The sequence below is a fragment of the Cetorhinus maximus genome, chromosome 3 (genome assembly GCF_964194155.1).
Source record: "Cetorhinus maximus chromosome 3, sCetMax3.hap1.1, whole genome shotgun sequence".
NCBI classification, from domain to species: domain Eukaryota; kingdom Metazoa; phylum Chordata; class Chondrichthyes; order Lamniformes; family Cetorhinidae; genus Cetorhinus; species Cetorhinus maximus.
Window position 1 is genome coordinate 144,481,351 of NC_135881.1, and position 23,528 is coordinate 144,504,878.

At 44.3% G+C, this 23,528-nt stretch overlaps 1 protein-coding gene across 1 annotated transcript in view; it reads right to left on the reverse strand.

The window, feature by feature from the left end:
• The window catches only part of adcy2b (adenylate cyclase 2b (brain)), a 905,909-nt gene that overhangs the window by 70,249 nt on the left and 812,132 nt on the right, over window positions 1–23,528 (reverse strand). The window contains exon 18 of the mRNA XM_078539078.1: window positions 9,565–9,681. Within this exon, the coding sequence (XP_078395204.1) occupies window positions 9,565–9,681 (117 nt within the window). The remainder of the gene's footprint in view (window positions 1–9,564; window positions 9,682–23,528) is intronic.

Sequence of the window (23,528 nt, forward strand, 5' to 3'; positions counted from 1 at the left end):
CACGGTGCTGAAACACAGAGGCAGGCCTTGCGCCCAGCCTGCCTCTGCACCTGGCAGCCTCTGCATTCATTCCAGGGTCACCCTCCCCGAATTCTATTTCAGCTCACACCTCAACCCTGACCAAAATCCAACCTGCAGGCGGCCATTTTTAAAGGTCGGGTTCGCCAAGCCGGTAAATCTCCCAACTCTGTGAACCCAACCTCAGTCAAAAATATGGGTCATTACGTAATTTCTCTGAAATGTTGCTAAATATGTTCATGGTAAAAGTATACAAAGGCAAGGGGTGAAAAAAGGCCATTCAGCCCATTTGCCTATATCTTGCACACAGAGTCTCGATAATTCTTTTTATAGTGGACTCTGTCCAGACTATTCATGTCCCTGGAGAATCTTTATCCCTGATTTCTAAAGATAATTGAGCAAAATTGAAAAACATCCATTTGATGTTATGGGCTGTGAAATTTCTTCACAGCAATAGACAAGTCTACAATCCTCAGGAATATGTAATCATTTTACATTTTGTCTTAAATTTCATCCAAATAGTTCTAAAATTTGTCAGCTAATCTCTGAGGAGCTTTTTTTATATATAAATGTGTCTTTTTTGTGCAGTATTGTGTAAGGATTTGTGCTAGGAATAATCTGATGAATTTTCAAGAAGGAAGATAATCAGAGCATGAGTAATGGATGTTCCACTGAAGGTGGAAAATAAGTATAATTCTACATATTTCTAAGTATTGAGCTGGTTCTTCTTTTCTTGATTAGAAGTTCTACTATCAAGATGATAAAATAAATATCAAACATGGCCTGCCAGCCTCACCAAAATGCACCTTTGAAGGATGGTAAAACTCTTAAATTGTAGTTTTTGGTATCCTTTAGTTCAATTAATCTTGAAGCATTTCATTAAAGGTACATTCTTAATATATTTGCTGCCTCTGCTTTTGTTCAGAAAATGTCAATTTAATGCCAAGTATCACCTATTAAAAATACTCACTCAACACAAAAATGAATGAAGTAGCAGCATATAAAGCAATCAATACATGAATTTTTAAATTTTTTTTTAATCCTTTCATTGGATGTTGGCGTCGGTAGCAAGGCCAACATGTGTTCCTCATCCCTAACTAACCTTGAGAAGATGGTTTGAGTCACCGTTTTGACTCTCTGCAGTCCGTCTAGTGCAGGTACACCTATAGTGCAGTCAGGAAGGGGGTTCCAGGATTTTGATCCAGTGACAGTGAAGGAACAGCAATATAGTTCCAAGTCAGGATGGTGTGTGGTTTGGAGGAGAATTTGCAGGTGGTGGTGTTCCCACGTTTCTGCTGTCCTTGTCCTTCTAGGTGGTAGAGGTTGCAGGTTTGGAAGGTGGTGCAGTGCACCTAGTACGTGGTACACACTACTGCCACTGTGCGTCGGTGGTGGAGGAGTGACAATCAAGCAGACTGCTTTGTTCTAGATGCTGCCTTGCTTCTTGAGTATTGTTGGAGCTGTACTCATTCAGGCAAATGGAAAGTATTCCAACACACTCCTGGTCTGTGCCTTATATACGGTGCATAGGCTTTGGGGTGTCAGGAGGTAAAATATTCACCTCAAAATTCCTAGCCCCTGACATGCTCTTGTAGCCACAGTATTTACGTGGCTGGTCCTGTTCAGTTTCTGGTCAATGGTAAACCCCAGGATGTTGATAGTGGAGGGATTCAGAGACAGTAATGCCATTGAATGCCAAAGGAAGATGGTTAGATTCTCCCTTGTTGGAGATGGTCATTGCACGGCACTTATATGGTGCAAATGTTTCTTGCCGCTTATCAGTCCAAGCTTAAATGTTGTCTAGGTCTTGCTGCTTATGGATAAGGACTGTTTCAGTTTCTGAGGAGTTATGAATGGTGCTGAACATTGTGCAATCATCAGCGAACAGCCCCAATTCTGACTTTATGATGGAGGGAAAGTCACTCATGAAGCAACTGAAGATTGTTGGGCCTAGGACACTACCCTGCAGCGATATCCTGGTAGTGAGATGTTTGGCCTCCAACAACCACAACCATCTTCCTTTGCACAAGGTATGACTCCAAACAGTGGGGAGTTTTCTCACAGCTTCCCATTGACTTTAATTTTGTCAGGGCTCATTGATGCCACATTCGGTCAAATGAAGCATTAGCCACTAATACATTTATAAACAGTGAATACACCAACAAATCAATGAAACAGTAGGGATGAGCAAATTAATTAATGCAGAATTAGGCACCAGTGAATTAGTAAATTTATACAGCTGCAATCAGATCAACATATCAATAAAGAAATAGAGCAGATGCAGCAATCAAATAATGAATTAATGCGGCAACATGCACACCAACAGATCAATAAAAGTATGAAGGAACAAATACACCAACAAATGAATAATTGGCACACCAACAAATCAAAAAATCCATAGATCAGCAGACAGCATTGAACTAGTGCACAACAAATAATTAAATTAATGGAACAGTGCTAGTCAATGATTTAACTGCAGAAGTGAGTATCAACTTATGAATAAATGAATAGGGGTGCAGATACACCAATAGATCAATGTATTAGTGGAAAATGGATAGTATATCAGGCGGCAATTAATTAATTCATAGAGCAGTGAGCACACTGAAAAATCATGTATTAATTAATGTAGTCGTGTGCAGTAGTGCTTAATTAATAGAACAGTACGTACACCAAAGAATCCCCATTTTGCAACTGCTGCCTCCTGTAGCTGCTAATTTCCTTTCATTGGTTTCACCTCTAGTTTATTTTTCAAAGCACTATTATGCGTAGTTTTAATGGAATTGGCACCTGTAACAGAAAGTTAAGGAAACTGCAAACCTCTAACATTAAACTAAGAAGAAGCTTTTAGTTTGCCAGGACACTTGGGAAATTATCACTACTTAATATGAGGTATGAAATGAGGTGCACACAAGTCACACAGGGGTGGGCGCAGTGATGCCACTGGCTAGGGGGTCCCAAGTGCCCTGTTTATTGGGGGTGGAAATGTGAAAATTAAGGAGGAGTAATTTTCATCTTCACCATTTAAGGGCTAAAACAGTGAAGTGGATTAGCCACCAGTTTACAACTCATCCAATTTTATTTTATTGAAATCAAAGAAAACAAGAAGTGAACAGATTCTAATGGGTTTGGGAAAACTGTTCCACCCAAGCAGTGAAGATGGAAATTATCCTATTGGTTTTAAATGCCTTATATGCAGAGAATCATAGTCTAAAAATAAGTTAAAAAATAAACTGGTGAGTGAACCTAATGACTTTCTTTTTTAATAGTTAGGGGGTGGCGATTGCTGGTAAGGCCAGCATTTACAATTTGCCCCTAGTTGCCTGGAGAAGATTTTTATGCATATTCTTTGTGTACCATGATAGTTATTCTTTGTAGTGGTTTGATACAACTGAGCAGCTTGCAAGGCCATTTCAGAGATCAGTTAAGAGTCAGTCTTGTTGTTGTAGATTGGAGTCATGTATAGGCTGCAAATTTTCTTCCCCAAAGGACATTATTGAACCAGTTGTATTTTTTTTTCAAATATCTTAAACTTTTATGGTCACCTGTAGTGAAATTATCTTTTTATTTTTAGATTTGCATGATAGTTTTATCAGTAGGAGCTAGCTCAGGAAGAATGGAATGGCATGAGATGGGGGTGATGTGGAAAGAGCAGATGGCATGAGAGGGATGGCATGGGAAGGACAGAATAGCCTGGGAAGGCCTGGGAGAGATGGCATTGGATGGAGAGATGAGATGATGGAACTGGTTAAGTATATATATGGGAAAGCGTAAAAATAATACCAATTACATATTTTAGATCCTCTTCTGCGATTTACATTTATTATTTGTATATTAGCAAGTAATTGATCTTTAAACATTACACAAACTGTCCTTTATTATTTTTTTCCTGTACTCCCTCCTGTGTCAGCTCCTGGAAGAGGGGAACCTCCCAGTCCAATGCAATTGCACTTTAAAAATCCCAACTATGCAGCCTTTGCTCTCCATTGCCTTGTCTCCATTAACACCATTACTCTCTTACCCTGACCATTCTCTCAGCATGGCCCCCAATTTTGCTCCCCCAATTTTGCTCTCTTAAGTCCAAGGGGTGTAGACTAATTTAACAATCCATTGCCAGATCTGACTGTACAACATTACATAATATCAGGTCCTGCTCTTGTCTGACAAAACTGCTCACCAGGGCCCGGGAGAAGAGGTTGCAGACAGTGCCAAATGGGGGCGAGGGGGGCCTGGGCTTGGTGTTCTAACGGCGCCCAAAGTGAGGAGTCAGACCTGAAAGATTGTTTTTTTTAAAAATCGGTACAGCAGCCTGAGAGTTCTGATTTTTTAAAAGCCAGTTTTTCAGCTTAGTTTCAATCAGCTGCTGCTTCTGATCTTTGGGCAGCTTCGTGGTCCTGATTTTGAAAAACCCACCAAAAAAAAACCCACAAAGTGCCCAAAAGTCAGAAGCGGCAACTGAGGGATGGCATGGGAAGGACAGAATTGAAGATGTGTTCAAAATCTAGTAAGCCCCTTCAATCATTTTAGAACTAATTAGATGCTGGGGGAAGTGGGGTGTGTGTGTGTTTGTGTGTGTGTTGGGGTGGGGGGGTTGAGGTGAGGGGGTGGAGGTGTGTGGGAGTGTGGGGGTGAGGTGAAGGGGGTGGGTGTGAGGTTAGGTGGGTGGGGGTGTATGGGATGGGGGTAAGGTGAGGGGGTGGGCACGTAAGGGTGAGTTGAGGGGGTGAGGGTGGTGAGGTGAGTTGAGGGGGTGGGATAGGGGGATGAGATGAGGGGCCTGGTGTGTGTGTCGGGGTGAGGGGTGGGGGTTGTGTGGGCGGGTGTGGCGGGCTAGGGCGGGTGTGTGGGTATGTGGGTGTGTGGGGGGGAGGTAGGATGGTGTGGGGGTTTGATGGGTCATCTTTAAGGTTTGGTATCACAAAATTAAATACTGTACATGTCTCAAAATTCAATTTTAAATTTAAACCAACAAATAAATAGCCGTCTGAATTTTCATCATGCCCTAAAGTAGACACAATTCTGATGACTTGCTGTGTTGATGTACCAGAGGCTTGAGAATCTTGGGCTTCATCAAAATAAATGTAAGAAACTAAAATCCTGGGGTGATGCAAAACAGGGTGTTGACTCACTATCACCCATTTTATTACTCTTACAAAGTCTGGGAATGACTGGGAATTCCTATTTGTCACTAAGAGATTGCTTAAAGAAAGGTTTTACAAATCTCTACTCCATCCTTGGTTCACCCCAGATAGGCTGTAAATTCACAGGGCAGAATTTTACAGCAGTGGGATTTTATGTTCCCGCTGAAGTCAATGGGGTTTATAATGGCTCGCCGCATTTTACAACCCCTTCCCTACCGAAACGGGGCCGTAAAATTCTGCCCACAGTGTGCAACACAATGGCGGGAAGGGAAACAATCCAGTTCTTGAGTTAAGGCTGTACTGAGTGATACTGTACCATGTATCATTCTTTTCTGAAAAACTCAGACCAATAATTCAATCTACATTTTTCCTAAGCTGCTGGTACATGTCTGATTGACAAATGACAAATCCTGTGGATAGGGTCTTTAGCGTAAAAGGGGCAGATGCCATTTATGGCACATAGTGAGCTGCTGCCAGAGAAGTCATAATGGTAAGGTATATTAGCTACAGAGTTGAATTGTTTTGTAAGTGCAGTGATTTCTTTGTAGCCACTTTCCTAACATAAATTGATTGCTCTGTAATTAATTGTCCTTAGGGAGTCATCATTGGGCCTCCAATTTCACCATTACCACGGTCATTCTGCCGACTCCATGCAGGTGTAATAAAAGAAAGATAAAACCTCTATTTATACAGCACCTTTCACAATGTCCCAAATCGCTTTATAGCCACTTAAGTATTTTTGAGTTGTAGTAGTCACTGCTATAATAGACTCATAGACGTCTACAGCACAGAAGGAGGCCATTCGCCCCATCGTGCTCACACAGTTCAACAAAGATCTGACTACACTAATCCCATATTCCAGTGCTTGGCCCATAGCCCTGGATGTTACGGCAACGCAAGTGAATTCTTAAATGGTACAAGAGTTTCTGACTCAACCACCCTTTCAGGCAGAGTTCCAGACTCCCACCACCCTCTGGGTGAAAACATTTCTCCTCAACTCCCCTCTTAGCTTAGCCTTCTACCTCTTACCTTAAACCTATGCCCCCTGCTTATTGACCCCTCTATTAATGGAAAAAGTGCCTTCCTATCCATCCTATCCATGCCCCTCATAATCTTATACACCTCTATCAGGTCACCTCTCAACCTTCGTTGCTCCAAGGAATAGAACCCCAGCCTATCCAATCTTTCCTCATAGCTCAGACCCTCCAGCCCAGGCAGCATCATGGTAAATCTCCTCTGCAACCTCTCCCATGCAATCACATCCTTCCTTTAATGTGACTGCACGCAGTACTCCAGTTGCGGCCTAACCAGTGTTTTATACAATTCCAGCATAACCTCCCTGCTCTTGTATTCTATGCCTCGGCTAATAAAGGCAAGTATCCATTATGTCTTCTTAACCACCTTATCTACTTGCCCCCTGCTACCTTCTGGGATCTATGGACATGCACACCAAGGTCCCTCTGATCTTTAGTACTTTCCAGGGTCCCACCATCCATAGTGTAATCCCTTGCCTTGTTAGCCCTCCCCAAGTACATTACCTGACACTTTTCCGGGTTGAATTCTATTTGCCACTGGTCTGCCCACCTGACCAGTCCATTGATATCCTCCTGCAGTTTACGGCTATCCTCCTCACTATTTACCACCCTACCAATTTTCGTTTCATCTGCGTACTTCTTGATCATACCCCCTACATTTAAGTCCAAATCATTTATATACACCACAAACAGCAAGGGCCCCAGCACCAAGCCTTGCAGAACCCCACTGGAAACAGACTTCCAGTCACAGAAACATCCCTCTACCATCAGCCTCTGCTTCCTGCCTCTCAGCCAATTTTGGATCCAATGTGCCACTTTGCCTTGCATCCCATGGGCTCTTACTTTCTTGACCAGTCTGCCATGAGGGACCTTATCAAAAGCCTTGCTAAAGTCCATGTAGACCACATCAAATGCATTAACCTCATCAACATTTCTGGTTACCTCCTCAAAAAATTCAAAAATTCAAAAAAATTCAAAAAAAATAACGTAGACAATGTTATCAAATGGCAGAGCAGGCTTGAGGGGCCGAATGGCTTACTCCTGCTCCTGATACGTATATTCATATTATTTGCATGGATGAGATGAGCTGGGCTAGATGGTCTTTGTCATCCATAATTATTTTGCAAACAGAGGCTGGAATCATGGCTGGAGTTCTGTTTATTTTGTTGTTAATGGAGGTTTACTGTTAACAGGTTTTATGGAATGAAATTGACAGAACAGGAGTGTGCAATGGGCTCATAGTAAATCAGTAACCTGTTTTATCCAGCACATGATCCTCAAGAGTCTTTTCCATTGACTGCAATCTTGTCATTTTGTCTACTTACCTATTATCCCATTCTATCTTGGGGCTTTTATAAGTTTTTTAAGGTACTGAAACATCATGATAAAGTTGTGTCACATTGTAGATACTGAAAGTATATTATAGTGAGAAGCAGCAATCAGCAGAGTCTTCAGACTTGCTGATCAAAGAAACACAGATACAATTGTGAACCATTCAGTCTTTGTCTTCTGGCCTCTTAAAAGTTGTGTTGCACAGAGACACCTGAGGGCTCCAAATCTTCCCACTGACAGTGAAGACCTATGCTGTTCAATCATTCCACTTTGTAGCTCAGGAATCATTTCATCTTTCTACCCTGTGAGATTACTGATAAAACAGAAGCCCTTGTATGAAATAATTATTTTGAATAATATCATGCACCCAGGCAGGAGAAGGTCTTCTACATCTTCTACAGAATGGAAAAGATCTTGTGCAGTTTATCTGGGTTGCAAGTATTAATCTTTCCCCCAAATATGAATTTACTGTCATCGTGTTCATATGGTGCAATGTGCAGAACATGTTATTGAAGGCTGAGTCAGTCACCAAAATCAGTGTTATCATCTGCACAGTGTTATAAATAACTGATGGGATATTTTCCTGTCAAATTGCTAATATTGCATGATGCTGTTAATGTAATATTTGTACTCTCTGGTTTGTTTAATAGTCATGGCGGGATCACCTATAGGGTGCACACAACCTTACATTCATTATATTATTGCTGCTCAATATTAGTGACCCATGCTCTATATGGCATTATCATTTTACTAGGATCTTTCTGTGATTGTTTGGTGAACTGATTGATGAAAATGGAAAGGGGAAAAAATATCATGCATGATTGAAGGGGAGGGTTAAAGGGGCGATGGGGATGTGGGCATTGAGGGGGCGGGGGTGTGGACATAAGGAGCTTGGAAACTGGAGAAGCACTAGGCCCCATGATTTCTCTCCCTAGCCATCCTGCTCACTATCCCAGGATCATTCCTGGAATGTAAAGATACCACCCGGCTTCTTTTCTTTGTTATAACCTATTTTTTAAACCTTTCTCCCCTGTCTCATCTACCCTCTCCTCCAACAACAAGTGCAAGTGGCTCATGGACTTCTTTGTCACTAAGACTGAGATGATCTAATGAGCTGCCTCTGTTGCTTCCGTCTTTCCCCTAGCCCACCGGAACAAACTTCCTTTAAGATTCTCCACTGCCCTATCTCTAAACTCACATGTTTAGTTTCTATCTCCCCTCATGCCCTCTTCAAGCTCATCTCATCCATGAGACCCATCTCCTGATCCCTTGAACTTATTCGCATTAAACTGTTGACCACCCAACTTTCCTTCTTGGTTCCAATGTTAGTTAATATTGTTGATAGCTCTTTCTCCTCAAGTCTCCCTCTCCTTCAAATCTGCTGCCTTCGCTCCTCTACTTATAAAAGAGAACCTTGACCTCCTTTGACTTTTCAACTATTACTCCATCTCTAACCTCCCTTTCCTCCCCAAAGCCCTTGAATGTTTGTTGATTGAAATAATATGAATCCATCTTTCCCGGAACACCATGTTTAAGTTCCTCTCATCAGGTTTCCACACTTGCCACAGTATTAAGGCAGCTTTTATCAAAGAAAAATGACATTCTGTGCGAGTGTAACAAAGGTAAACTATCCCTCCTCGTCCTTCTTAACCTGTCTGCAGTCTTTGACATGGTTGACCATGCTATCTTCTGCCAATGCCTCTCTATCATTGTCCAGCTGGGTGGGACTGCAGTCACCTGTTTCCATTCTTATCTATCTAATTGTAGCCAAGGAATCATCGGCAATGGCTTCTCTTCTCGCTTGGACACATGACCTCTGCTGCCTCTCTAGGCCTCCTCCTATTTCTCATCTACATGCTGCAAGTATGCAATATCATCTGAAAACACAGCATCAGTTTCCAATCACAATGATATGCTCAATGATGACACCCAGCTCTACCTCACAAATGGCTTTAATGGATTAATGCTTTTAGCTAAGTACTTGGCATTCATATATAAGGTAATTCATAAGGAAAAGAGCTGTCAACAATACTTGTACTTACCGGCAGGAAGAAATAATCATTATGCACAAACCACAGAGCCTTCCCATTTATAAATTGCAAACTTGTATTCGTGCTGTTAACGGAGGCAGAAGGTACCACTGAGTTCTTCAAGAAAAACTGAAGAAAAACATGACAAAGACATCAGCAACAGTAGATAAAAACAGAAGTTTTCATTTTCAACATTAACATCTCTTAAGGCTATTGATGTAAAACGTCTCTCTCAGCTTACCTCTATTATATTGTGGAAGCATAGGAAACAGCTGAATACTTTTTGATCAATTATCCCTCAACTAAAAATTCAGTGAATATATTCAGTGAATAAACCTTTTGTCAATGTTTTTAATTGGTATTATATCTGTGCATATTTACATCATAACGCTGTATTTTTTCCCCTATTTACATTAATTTCCCCCATCGTATCCTATGGCACATCTATCATGTTGCAGTTCAATCCAGCCTGGGGAATGATGAGGTGATGCTCCATAATGTATCATCAAAACATGGACAAACTATATAACTTTGCCTGTTGATCATTTGACTGTTTGATACTCATGTTGTTATTAATGGTGAAAATATATTGTGTTTTGTGACAGATTTGAATGTACAAAGTGGCTTCTTCAAATGGAATAATCCTTAGGGTAGCCATTTGTTCACTTCTAAGAACAAAGTAATTATATGATAAATAAAGTTAAAACTGGAATGAATTTATCCTTATGTTCCACCAAATTCGTTGAAGTTTTTGAGGAAGTTACTAAGTTGTTGGATTTAAAAGCTGAACGACAAAGTGCAACCTGATATTTAGAAGATCTTTGACAATATGCAGTGTAAAAGGCTACTAAATATGGTTATGTCCTGTGATTGATGGGTAAATGTTGGATCAGATAAGAAACAGGTTGCATTCTTATAGTCAGAAAGCAGTTATGAGTAGTGATAATTCCGTGCGGGGGTCAGTCATTAGTGGAATCCAGATGGAATCATATTAGGGCTGTCGTTCTTCATCTATGGATGAAGGGAACTGTCCAAGAGATCATGGATGACACATGGACGTAAAGACCTTGGGCCGGATATTCATCGCCCAATGGAGGTGTAAATTGGGTTGTGAAATACTGAACTTAGTTTTTTTTGCTGGAAAAATAATTTTCCCTGCCTTCCTGACCCTACACCATTTTCATGTGGCCTTTGGCGGGATGGGAAGGCCTTGAGTGTAAAATGTACATGCACCTCTTCCAAGGTTGGGGTCCCCATTTGAAAACTACAGGAAAATTATATTTCCTCCTGCACATTATTTTTGTGTTGGTGTGGATTTTGGAAGCCCTATAAAAATGCACTTCCTCGCAGAGTTCACGACCATGCGGGGAGTGAGGAAGCCTGCTGAGGAGTCGGGAACTTTCTGAAAGGTAAGTGTAAAACATTCATATGTTACTATTAGATGCTATATTGTAAAGCATATGTACATGTGTTTTTAATCCAGTGATTCATCATAGGGATCTATCCTAAAAAGCTAAATTGACCCTTACATTGACAACAATTGTGTAAATGTGGTCATGCATTACAACACTTTTTCTATTGGAGAAAGTGCCAAAATGCATTAAAAATGTAAAGAAAAATGTCCTTTTAGTCCCTTCTATCATGTTTTGTTCAGTGATTTAAATTGACTGATAGCTCTCCCTGTTAAAAAAAACACTCTTCCTTTTGAAAGTTGAAAATAATCTCTGCCTCTGCTCCCCTCCATTAATTGACAGGAACTCAGCTTTCAAATGGAAATGAGACACCATTCCGTTCTGTCAGTTTCAGACAATGTAGCTGGAAGCTTTTGTTCTGATAGCTGTGGCCATTATGAATATTTGGTGCATTTCAAAAGCTTATAATGGCTTCAGCTCAGCAAGTGGTCTATTGACCCAAGAACCATTGAAACATTTACAAGGTTATAATAACAGAATATGCCTCTGAGGTGGTTATCTGTTTGTTTACAAATCTAATAGGTACTTAAAGGATTACATTTTTTTCACTGGAGTAGTATTTTTTTCCAAGTATCATCGATAGTGTGATTTCAGGATTTTATTAGATTGTTAGAAGCTTTTTATTCAAATGATTTTAAAATAATTCCCATTGCTATTGCATGGCTCCTGAGGACTGTACATACTGGCTGAGTGGCTATGATGGATAAATGGATGGCATGAAGATGGCATGGGGGAATCTGAGGAGACATGGGATGGCATGGGGGTTGATGGGATAAAGGGGCATGGGATGGTATGAGAGATCTGAGGAGGCTTGGGGTGGCATATGGTGGGTAGGGGGTGAAGGGTGAAGATTAAACAATGTTGGGAACTGGGCTGCTGTGCTGGAGAACTGAGGCTGACCTAACCATTCTGCCCCTGCATCCACTCTCCTCATGCGCAGCTTACAAAATGAACTGCAAACCCGACCCTTGTGTGAAAACACAAACATTTTGGACAAAGCCACACGTGTGCAGGTTGGGTTTTCCCGAGCCCAGATAAAAATCCGGGCCCTTAGATGAGGACAATAAATTGCAGGCAGGCTTAGATGTGATGTGGGAATGTGCCAATATCTGTCAAGTATCTTTTAGTAAAGGTAAATGAAGTGCAAAGGACTTATGTTGGGGCAAACCTAAGCAAACATGATGCAGAGCTACATGCTCAAGGCTGTTTGACTAGTGAAGATACTGAGTGTTTTAGTGCATGAGTTGTTAAAGGTGCATGATTAATGCTGTGAGGCTACTGATCAAACAAACTGGATATTTGAATGCATTTCCAGGACAATTAAACATAAAACAAGAAATACTGGAAATGGACAGTTATGCCCTGCATGATGTTCTATTAGCTCACACAGAGTGGTTGTAATTTGAGTGCAGCCTAAACAGAATGTAAAAGTTGGGAACTTGGTGCAGAGGGGAAGCAGGTACTGCCTTTTTCTCCCAGCACTTATAGAAGTTTGTGTAAGCTTGAGGCAGTAAGTGTTTAAAACTTTTTTGTCCGGTGCTCTAGTGCTTAGCGCAAGCTAGTGTGTACAAAAGAAAACTTACAACAAACTAAAATGTAGACATAAATAATCTGAATTAAAATATGACAGGGCAGGTTGTGTGTCTGGACTACAGTACGTGGGAGTTTGTGAACAGTTTATCCCGAGGGAATGCATCTGGGGTAGGTTTCTCCATATTGAATCACTCTAGCTCAGAATCATTGGGTTGGAGTGTGAGTTGGATATCACAGAATTACAGAATTGTTATGGCCCAGAAGGAGGTCATTTGGCCCATTGTGCCTGCACTAGCTCTCCGAATGAGCCACTCACCTATTTCCATTCTCCCTCCTTCTCCCCGTAATCCTGCACATTCTTTCTTTACAAATAACAGTCTTGTTCTCTTTTGAGCGCAACACATAAGGGAGGGACAGGAGAATCTGAACTGATTTCTGCAGACTTTGGCCACACCTTGTGGAGGGGTGCAGGCTCACAACAGGGTTGGTGTGACTGATAGTGTGCAGAGTAAAGGAACCCGGGTAAGTGAGAGAATGATGATTCACAGAAGCTTGATCCTATTCAACAGGTGCAATGTACTTGCTACCTGTGAGGAAAAAGATAAAGATTGTTGGAAGGACTGCAGAATGTGGACCATGGAGCAGGACAGTGTCCAATGGGGGATACATGGAGAAAGGGAAGCATAATGTGGTAGTTGTAGGGGATCCAATCATTAGAGTACCACATGGTATGTTGCCTACTATAGTATATATGATAACAAAATCATCATGCTGTTACTGAATATGGAAAGAGATATCAGGGAAAACAGTATGTAAGGATGGAATTTTCTCAGAACTGCACTAAGTGCAGTAGCGGGAGGGTAAACTGGAGTCCTACCCACCGACGAAAATGGCGGGCTTTCATGCCGTATCGTCCCGAGTCCACCTCATTATTTATTCATCCCCACGAAACGCACCGTTTCCATGGTGAGCGGGCTCTCATTCGCACTCCCGCCATCACCCCACTGCTGAATCACACCGGCCGCCATCTTTAAAAGGCAGCCACCAGCACACCGCTCATCGCCACCAGTTCACCACTGCTGCCCAGGAGACATGATCAGCAAAGGAAAGAAGACCGCAGCGCTCCCCAGCCTCAACGATGGGTCCTTCGAGTGACTGTCGGATGCCGTGAGGGCCCCCCGGGATGTGCGCTGCCCCCGCTCTGGCTGCAGGGTGGGCAGTAAAGTCATCAACCTGGCTTGGGAGGTGGTGGCAGCAGTGGTCAGCGCAAACGCCCTCCAGAAGAGGACAGCCACCCAGTGCTGCAAAAGGATGAATGACCTCCTCCGTTTCACCAGGGTAAGTCACTCTTTACATCACTCCCAACTCATATACTCATAAACCCATCACACATCCACAGGGCCCTCACTCACTGCCAGTGCAAGGGACATCACCACTCACTCTTTCACACACACCTTCATTGTCCTCATTCTGTCCATGGGACCACTCACCACCCACACAGACCAGGCATACTTATCATCTGGCCCGGCAGGAGGGTCCTGATACACTCTCCCCATCTCTATCCATGCAAGACAAACTGGCTCACAACAAGAGGGAAAAGTCGCACTTAGGTGGAGGGATGCCGGAGATCAAAGTTCTGACAGAATTTGAAAACAGAGCCACCCAGCTGGCCAGCGATGACCGGGACCAGTCCTGTGCTGATGGTGAGGTCAGCGCTGCTCTACGAAGTGAGGATCCAGCAGTACAACATCCATCAGACAACCATGCCATGATTGATGTGTCCTCTTTCACAGGCCAGTGCCATGCACTAATTATGTCCCCTTGCTTTCGCAGGCACATCTGCCAAACAGCCAACAGAGTCCATGACCCAGGGCCTCCAATCATGCCCCGGAGAAACCTCTGAAGAGGAATCTGAAGGCACCCTCACTGAAGTCCCATCACAGCGCACACCCACACCCTCCACCAGCGCAGAGACACACACCTCGGTGGGATCTAGCTTTAGAGTGGCCTCGGGATCACAATCTGGTGAGCACATCGCGCTTTCTGATCCACAGCAGGCGGAGGCAGGGACTTCCCAGGTCCCAGGCACTTGGAGGGCTGAAGGCCAGACTGTTGATGAGTCCGAGTCAGGTGACAAGCCTCTGGAATCAGTCATGTGACAGTTGTTGGAGCTGCAGAGGCAAACTAGGGAACATCAGGAAGGGATGTCCACTGCACTCCTCAGATTACAAGGCACAATAGAGGAGTTCGTCCACTTTCAGTCTGAGGTGATAACGCTGGCATTGCAACGCACCGAGGTCAACACTGGCAGGATGGTGGCCTACATGGAGCCCTTGGTACAGGACGTCACTCCTGCACTGCTGCGCGGGCTTAACTCCATCGCTGATGCCATAGTTGGCCTCCAGCCATGTGTACACGAGAGGGGTGCTGGGTAGCTCGATCTCACTCCAGCTACCCTTTCCGCTCATGAAGTCAGCCCTTGGGCACGCATAGGGAGGAGAATCAGCAGGTGCACGCTCCAGGGCCATCCACCCAGGTGACTCTGCGACTGACTGGCCCATCCGAAACCCCTCTTCCTGTGACCTCCGCAGCTCCAGCTTCACAGGCCGAGGAGGGTGCCACTGCCACACAGCAGGACCCCGGAAGCAGGCCGGGGCCCACCAAGTCTTGATCCCCCAGAGGATGTCCACCAAAGTCATCGCAGACAGGGTGTCACAATCAGCAGGCTGCCTCTACCTCTGCTATGGATGTCCCAGAAACACCAAGACATAGCGGCAGGGTTAGGAAAGTTAGGTAAAAGTAGTTGTGCAGCCTGAGTGTTGAACACTTGTACACAATGTTCACTATTGTCAATAAACTCCTAACAGTGTCTTCCTGCCTATGGCTCCTTGCTCTGATGAGCAGTGTTCCTGTCACTCAAATGTGAAACCTTTCTGCACAAGATAAAAGGCAGGTGTCCCAGTCCAGGGTCTCTTCCCTGTGATCTGTGCAACCTTCAGAACACAGTGATGGTCCAGCCTCACACTCCTTGGAAACATTACTGATGCCTGCACCTCGGCAGTGCTGGTCATTGCTGCCTGAATGTAGTGGGCAGGCACCGTAGAGTTCTCTCATTCTCTCTGTGTGCACTCAACACATTTAAGGTGGGGCTGGTCATCATCACAGCAGACCAGTAATGCTGTGCACCATCTGAAGGGCTGAGGTGCTCAACACGGACACAGCATCAGATGCATCTAAAGTTTCATGGCTGCGTCTCTGAGAAGGCCTTGATCATGGAGCGCAAGCGAGCTGCCCTCGGCCAGACAGGAGTTAGACATTCTCGGAGAATATCTGAAGATCTATGGAGTGACCTCACTGCATGTCCTCCTGCGATCGAGCAACTATTAGGGCTTCCACTGCATCTCTATGACAGGAGCATTCTCATAGAGGATATTGGTGCTGCCATAAACCAAATTGGAATCAAACATTCACAACTGCGATGTGAGGATCTATGGCGACATCTCACTGCATGTCGCCATCAGCCCCCATAAATATGGCAGCTATGAGGGCCTCCCAAGCACGCCCGTCTCTTCTAGCCAGTGCGGGAGCCTCATCCACTCATCATTACCACCAAGGACTCCCTCACCCTCATCCCCGTTGGTGTCAACCTCATCCGAGGAGATCTCCAGCTCCTCCATCTCCTCCTCAGCCAGCTCATCTCCCCATCAAACCAGGTTGTAAAGGGCGCAGCAGACGATGACGATGCATGACACCCTCTGCGGACTGTATTGCAGGGTTCCACCAGACCGGTCCAGGCACCAGAACCGCATCTTCAGCATCCCGATGGTTTGCTCCATCAAGTTGCGAGCAGCTGCATGAGCCTCATTATAGCGTCACTGCTGCAGTCGGAGGCCACCGCACAGGTGATATCAGCCACGGCCTCTGCGGGTAGCCCTTGAATCCAAGGAGCCAATCCTGCTGCCTCTATGGACCCTAGAAGACTGCAGAGATCTGCGAGCGACTCAGGATGTAGGCGTCGTGCGCACTCCATGAAAACCATGCGCACACCTGCAGGATGCCTGTCTGGTGGTCACATACCAGCTGCACGTTCAGTGAGTGGAAGCCCTTGCGGTTGATGAAGTCCACTGAGTGTAGCGATGGAGACCTGAGCGCCACATGAGTGCAGTCAATCGCACTCTGCACCTGTGGAAATCCCAAGGTCAGGGCAAATCCAATGGCCCTTGCATCCTGGCTGTCCCGGTCCCAGGCAAAATGCACAAAGTTGTGTGCCATGGAGAAGATGGCATCTGTGATCTCATGGATGCATTTGTGGGTAGTGGACTGTGAAATCCCACAGAGGTCACCTGTGGAGCCCAGAAAGGATTCAGTGGCACAGAAATTTAGCACCGCAGTCACTTTCACAGCCACTGGCAGTGGATGCCCCCTCTGTCCCCTTGCGCCAAGTCCTGCAGTAAATGGCAGATGTGAGTCACCAGGTCCCTAGACATGCGCAGTCATCAGCGACGCTTGCTCCCAGTCATCTGCGGGAATGGCAGGTGGTGTCTTTCGACCCTGGATGTCGCTAGGCACCAACCAGCCACGGCTCGCTGTCACTCCCGGTTAGTATGTGTGGGAGCCCCTGCTGCCCCTTCTTCATGAGGTTCTTGCTCCTGCCTTTGCACAGCCAGGAGCCCCAGTCGCTCTCTCCTCCGTCTTCTACGTTCTCTGTAGGCCATCAGGCATACAGCTAGGTCACCAGGATCCATGATCCTGAAGTGGTCCTCCTGCAGCATGAGAGAGAGAGAGAGAGAGATGTGGTTATCATGGCTGTACTTAGCACCTTTCCTGGCCCTGTGTGACCGCCCCGGATGGCCAGAGATGAGTGCGCTGCATGGCTGCCCTGTCAACCTGCAACATGGGGGACACTGGTGCAAACCGGGATGCTGAGATTGCAAGGGGCTGTGAGTGTCTCCAGCAGTGACTGCTACATGGCCAGCATAGAGCCTGGCAGAATAGCATTTTAATTATATGCTGATGTATCACAATTAGCTCCCCGCCAACTAATGGCGGGAAATGTAGCCCACCATCGGCAGGCTGAGCGGATGATTGTGACCTGCCTTCATGCCGTCGTGAAGCAGGTCGCACCATATTTTCCGTGTACGCCACCTATCACACCTGCCGCCAGTGGGCTCGGTAAATTCCGCCATAAGATTATGAAGAAAGGTGCCAGTAACTGGTGCTTAGAAATGTACTTTGTTCTAGGCTTGACTAATCCGTTGCATTCTTGGCTGGACTCTCATCTTCCAGCCTCCATAAACCTGAGATCATCCTAAACTCTGTTGCCTATATCCTGACTCATACCATGTCCCATCATCCTACTAATTGCTGACCTACGTTAGCCTCCAGCCCAGCAACGACTCAGTTTTAATTTTCACATCCTAGTTTTCAAATCTCTCCATGATCTCATCTCTCCCTATCTCTGTAAAATCCTCCAGCCCCACTACTCTCCAATCCCAGCCTCTTGTGCACCCCATACTATGATCATGACCATGCCTTCAGCTGCCTTGACCCTAAGCTCTAGAATTTCTCTAACTTATTCTTCCCCTTTAAGGTGCTCCTTAAAATATACCTTTTTCACCAAGCTTTCGGTGCCTATCCTAATATCTCCTTATGTGGCTCAGTGTCAAGTTTTTTTCATAATGTTCCTGTAAAGCACTTTGTGAAGTTTTACTAAGTCAAAAACATTATATAGTGCAAGTTATTGTAGTTGTTGCATATTGGGTCAACATGTGAATTTTCCCAGATATTGTCAGTCTGTGTGGAGGTGAAGGTATGTGTCCTACACTTGAAACAAAGAGAGTTGTGAATTTGATTTTCTACTTTCCATGCCCAGTGAAATCATTGAGCTTCTGGTAACACTGTATCCAATTGTTTGGAACAATGCTCCTGGCATTCACATGGATGGCTACCTCTTGCCAAGAATCATGCCCAATTATGTATGATGCATCTGTAGGGAAGAAGATGCCCCTTCTCAGCTGCAATTGTGTAAGTAGTTTTTCCAAGGCTTTTAAGACTTGCAACAGCAAGAAATTTCCCAATCCCTCATGGATGTGCTGTCAATCCCAAGCATAACTCATGCCTACAGCTTGCCTAAATTATGTTAATTGTGTTAATACTAATGAATTTAGAAGCTTGGCTGGATTCTGCACTCATTGACATTGGTGCTGTTCCTGTTACAGTCCCCCTCTAGGATTAGATATTTAAATCAGCCTAATATTTTCTCAGAAATTCAGTTGGATGTTTCATTTTGATGAAGAGAAGCTCAACAGATCTGAAGGGATTTAATTCATTAAAACCAAATAGAAAAAGGATTTATTTTCCTATCCTATTTTAAAATGAGGGAGTAGAATCCTATTCAGTTTGCCTCATCATGTACTTTTTATGACACCATAAATAATTGAACTTTTGTTAAAATTTTTAACCATAATGTTCTCATCTTCAAAGAAGCTTCTGAGGCACTAATTGCTCAGCTCAGTGCAACAAAAACTGCTTTGAAAATGTCAGCATCCCCTGTGCTTTCAATTTGGTGCTAATCAAAGTTTTCTTTTACCAAAATAGTGGCATATTAAGAGTCTTTGCTGTAAGCAAGGACAAGACAGCATTTTCAGATTGCAAGCTTTTCTTCTGCTGGTGGAGTACTATGTGCACAGGCAATTATAGCTTTCTAGCATACTTCCATAATAATTTTGTAGAGCTACAGAGTAGTGATCATGGGTCTTCAATCATCTTATCTTAGACTAGGGAAATAATAGTGTTAAGGGGAAAAGAGGGAGGAATTCCTGAAATGTTTACAATAGAACTTTCTCGATCAGTATGGTTCCAGCCTAACAGGGAAGGGAGCAATGCTGGATCTGGTTTGGAGAATGAGGTGGGGCAAGTGGAGCATGTTTCGGTGCGGGAGCATAGGGAATCATTAGTCACAAAATCTGGCTCAGTCATGGCTCTGGTTTCAAACCTATGGAAGACAGACAATTTTTAAAATGGTGGGCGATGTTCCGCTCCTGAAAACTTCAGGCACATCTCATGCCGATCGCCATGTTTTGAGAGCAGTAGAAGGGGCATCCCCTATGTGCGCGCCAGAAGCACACAGAGTGGGCAGATCATGAAGACAGCCAAATGCTGATTTGGCACCTTACCTACCATTTTGGACCTCACAGATCCTGTTAATGCCAGCACTTTAGCACACGCATGAAGGATGCCCTCCACCAGCTCTTTTTTTCAAGTTGGCAGACTGTAACTAGTGGAATGTTGTCAGGACCAGTTTCTGGAGCATCAGCTATTTACGATCTATATTAACAACTTAGACAAAGAGACTGAGTGTAACATACCCAAGATTGCTGACAGTGTAAAGCTGTGAGGAGGATGCAAAAAGACTGCAAAGAGATCTAGACAGTTTAAACGAGTGTGCAACAAAGTGGTAGGTGAAGTATAATGTGGGGAAGTGTGAGGTTATTCATTTTTGTTGTAAGAATGGAAAAGCAGAATATCTGCAGAATATTTTTTAAAAGACATGAAACTTCTAAATGTTGATGTTCAGAGGGACTTGGGTGTACTTGTACAAGGAATGTAGAAATAATTACAATAAAAGCAGAAAATGTTGGAAATACTCAGGTCAGGCAGCATCTATGGAGACAAAAAAGGACTTAATGTTCCAGGTTGATGATCTTTCATCAGGTCTCTCTGCCTTTGGCCGTTTGCAGTTTCCCAATGAAACTCAAAGTAAGCTCAAGGAACAGCATCTCACCTGTCCGTTAAGCTCTTTGCAACCTTCAGGAATCGACACTGAGTTTAACAATTCGAGCATAATCTCTGCCCCTATTTTGTTTCCCTTTTCTTTGCAGGTTTTGATATCACTCTTGTTTTTCTCTTTTATCATTCTACCATTTACGCCTCCTCTAGACACATCATTTGTACTTATGTATGTTCCATTTTCACTCCCTTTGTGTTTGTACCACCATTTTTTTTTGTTATTTAATCTCTTCTATCTTTCACCCTAACACAGATTTTCCATTTCGTTCTTTTGCCACCCGTTCCCTTTTTACTTGCTTAAAACCTATTAAATTTCCAACTTTTCCCAGTATTTCCAGTAGTTTCTGTTTTTATTTCAGATTTTCAGCATCTGCTGTATTTTGCTTTTGTCTTACAGAAAGTTAGGATGCAGATGCATTAATCAATTAGGAAGGTAAGTAGTGTGTTAGCCTTTATTACAAAGGGATTGGAGTACAAGAATAAGGAAGTACTAACAATTGCATAAGGCTTTGGTAACACCACACCTGGAGTGCTGTGCAATATCTTCTTTTTATTCTTTCATGGAATGTGGGTGTTGCTGGCTAGGCCAGCATTTATTGCCCTTCGCTACTTGCCCTTGAGAAGGTGGTGGTGAGCTGCCTTTTTCAACCGCTGCTGTTCATGTGGTGTAGGGCCACCCACAGTGCTATTAGTAAGGGAGTTCCAGGGTTTTGACCCAGTGACAATGAAGGATAGGTGATATAGTTTCAAGTCAGGACGGTGAGTGGCTTGGAACTTGCAGATGGTGGTGTTCCCATGCATCTTGTCCTTCTAAGTGGTAGAGGCCGCAGGTCTGGAAGGTGCTGTTGAGGAGCCTTGGTGAGTTGCTGCAGATTGTACACACTGCTGCCGCTGTGCGTCGATGCTGGAGGGAGTGAATGTTTAAGGTGATGGGTGAAGTGTCAATCAAATTGGTTGCTTTGTTCTGGATGCTATCAAGCTTCTTAAGTGTTGTTGGAGCTGCACTCATCCAGGCAAGTGGAGAGTATTCCATCACACTCCTGACCTATGGCTTGTAGATGGTAGACAGGCTTTAGAGAGTCAGGAGGTGATTTACTTGCTGCAGAATTTCCAGCCTCCGACCTGGTCTTGTAGCCACAGTATTTATATGGCTGGTCCAGTTCAGTTTCTGGTCAATGATAACCCAGGATGTTGATAGTGGGGGATTCAGCGGTGACAAGGAAGGATCTAAGGAGGGATATGTTGCACTGGAGGTGGTACAGCAAAGGTTCCCTGGTTCCTGCAAACAGAGTGTTGTCCTACAATGACAGGCTGAGTAAATATACTCTCTGGAGTTAGAAGATTGGGACATGATCTAATTGAAACATAGAACAAGGTTGTTATTTGCGCTAGAGGAAGTTATATGGTTGAGTTCTTCCAGGGTGGGTTTTTAGGACCACTGATTTTCTTGATCTATATTAATGACCTGGACTTGGGGTGTGCAGAACACAATTATAAAATCTGCAAATGACACAGAACTTGGGCCTGAATTTTTTGGATGGCAGGGTCTCGCTTCCCGCCATCCAAAGAGTTGGTGGGAAACACATACTCGCTGACTCTGAGTGTCCCGCAGACATCTCATGCTCGCTTAAGCGTTAAGTGGCTGCCAGTGGGACTTCTGCCCTTCACTCAGGAGGAAGCCCCGCCTTAGCGACCAGCCGGCCAATCTGATTGGCCGCCAGCTCTCCAGTCCCTGCAGCGGTAGTGCTGCAGTGGACTGAAAAAGAAATGCAGGAGGACTTCGGAGCCCAAGTCCAAGCACCGGAGGACCAACTAAGTTCAAGGGGTCTCAGGTTGGGGAAGGTAGGGAAGGCCTGGAGTGGTGCGAATGGGGCGATCGGGGTCTCAGGGGAGAGGCTTGGTGGGGGCGGAGGGAGGCCTGGAGGCTACCGGGCCTTAAGTGGGAGGTGCCCCCAGTCAGAAGGGGGCTTCTGATGGATGCACCGCCCCCCCCCACCGTTTCCCGCTCGGGAACTAACTGTTCTTTTTTGAGCTTCCCCCATGGACGTTCAATCTTCCAGCCAGTTGAAAAATTGAGACTGGGTGGGAAAGGGCCCTTAAGTGACCAATTAGTGACTACTTAAGAGCCTCAATTGGGTTAAGGGTGGGCTTCCCATCCGAGGCCTATCTGTCCCAGTGTAAAATCACTGTGTAGTTGGGGTGGGCGGGAACCCAGAGAGAATCTTGTCACTTCAGTAGCCTGCCGAAAACCCACCAGTGAGGGAGCATAAAATTCTGGTTAAGGAACTTTTGCCAATTGTGAGGAATATAGTAACAGACTTCAAGAGGATATAGACAGGCTGGTGGAATGCGCGGATGTGGGGCAGATGAAATTTAATGCAGAAAAGTATGAAGTGATTCATTTTGGTAGGAAGAATGAGAAAAGGCAACATAAAATAAAGTTAAGCAGGTGCTGGACCAGAGGGCCCCGGGGTTATATGTGTACAAAACATTGAAGGTGGCAGGGCAATTGAAAAAGAGTTTAATACGTCAATCATTTAGGACCGAGATGAGAAGAAATGTCTTTATTCAGAGGGTGTTGTGAACCTTTGGAATTATCTACCCAGGAAGTTTGCAGATGCTCCATCACTGAGCATGTTTAATGCTCAGCTAGACAGATTTTTTTGTCTCTTGGGGAATCAAGGGATATGGGGAATGGGTGGGACAGGGGAGTTGAAGCAGATGATCAGCCATATTCCTAACGAACGACGAAGTTGACGTGAGGCGCCATATGGTCTACTCCTGCTCCATTTTTTTTGTTCTTATTTAAAAGCCTCACCATTCAACTTTCAGGTGAGTTGCTTTTGATTATCTTTGTGCTGCTGCAGAGTCAGTGGAAGCATTGTGTACTATGTTGTTGGAAGGAGTTGACAGCAGTTTTCCATCGTGAGGGATGGCTTTTAGGAATTAAAGTTTTAACAGTAGAAAATGGGGATGTCTAGTTGAGAATCTGGTGAAAGCAACCCTGAAGTAAATGAAATGCAAACATGCTTGGAGTTCATTACACTTAAAAGGTGGGGCCATGTTGACTTAAGAGGTTAACAGCTAGAAGGGTAAGAGTCATAAAACAGCAGGTGAAGAAACTTAAACAATGGATGACCTATCTGTGGGCCTTTTGGTGGAGACATGATGTCTGCAAACCTT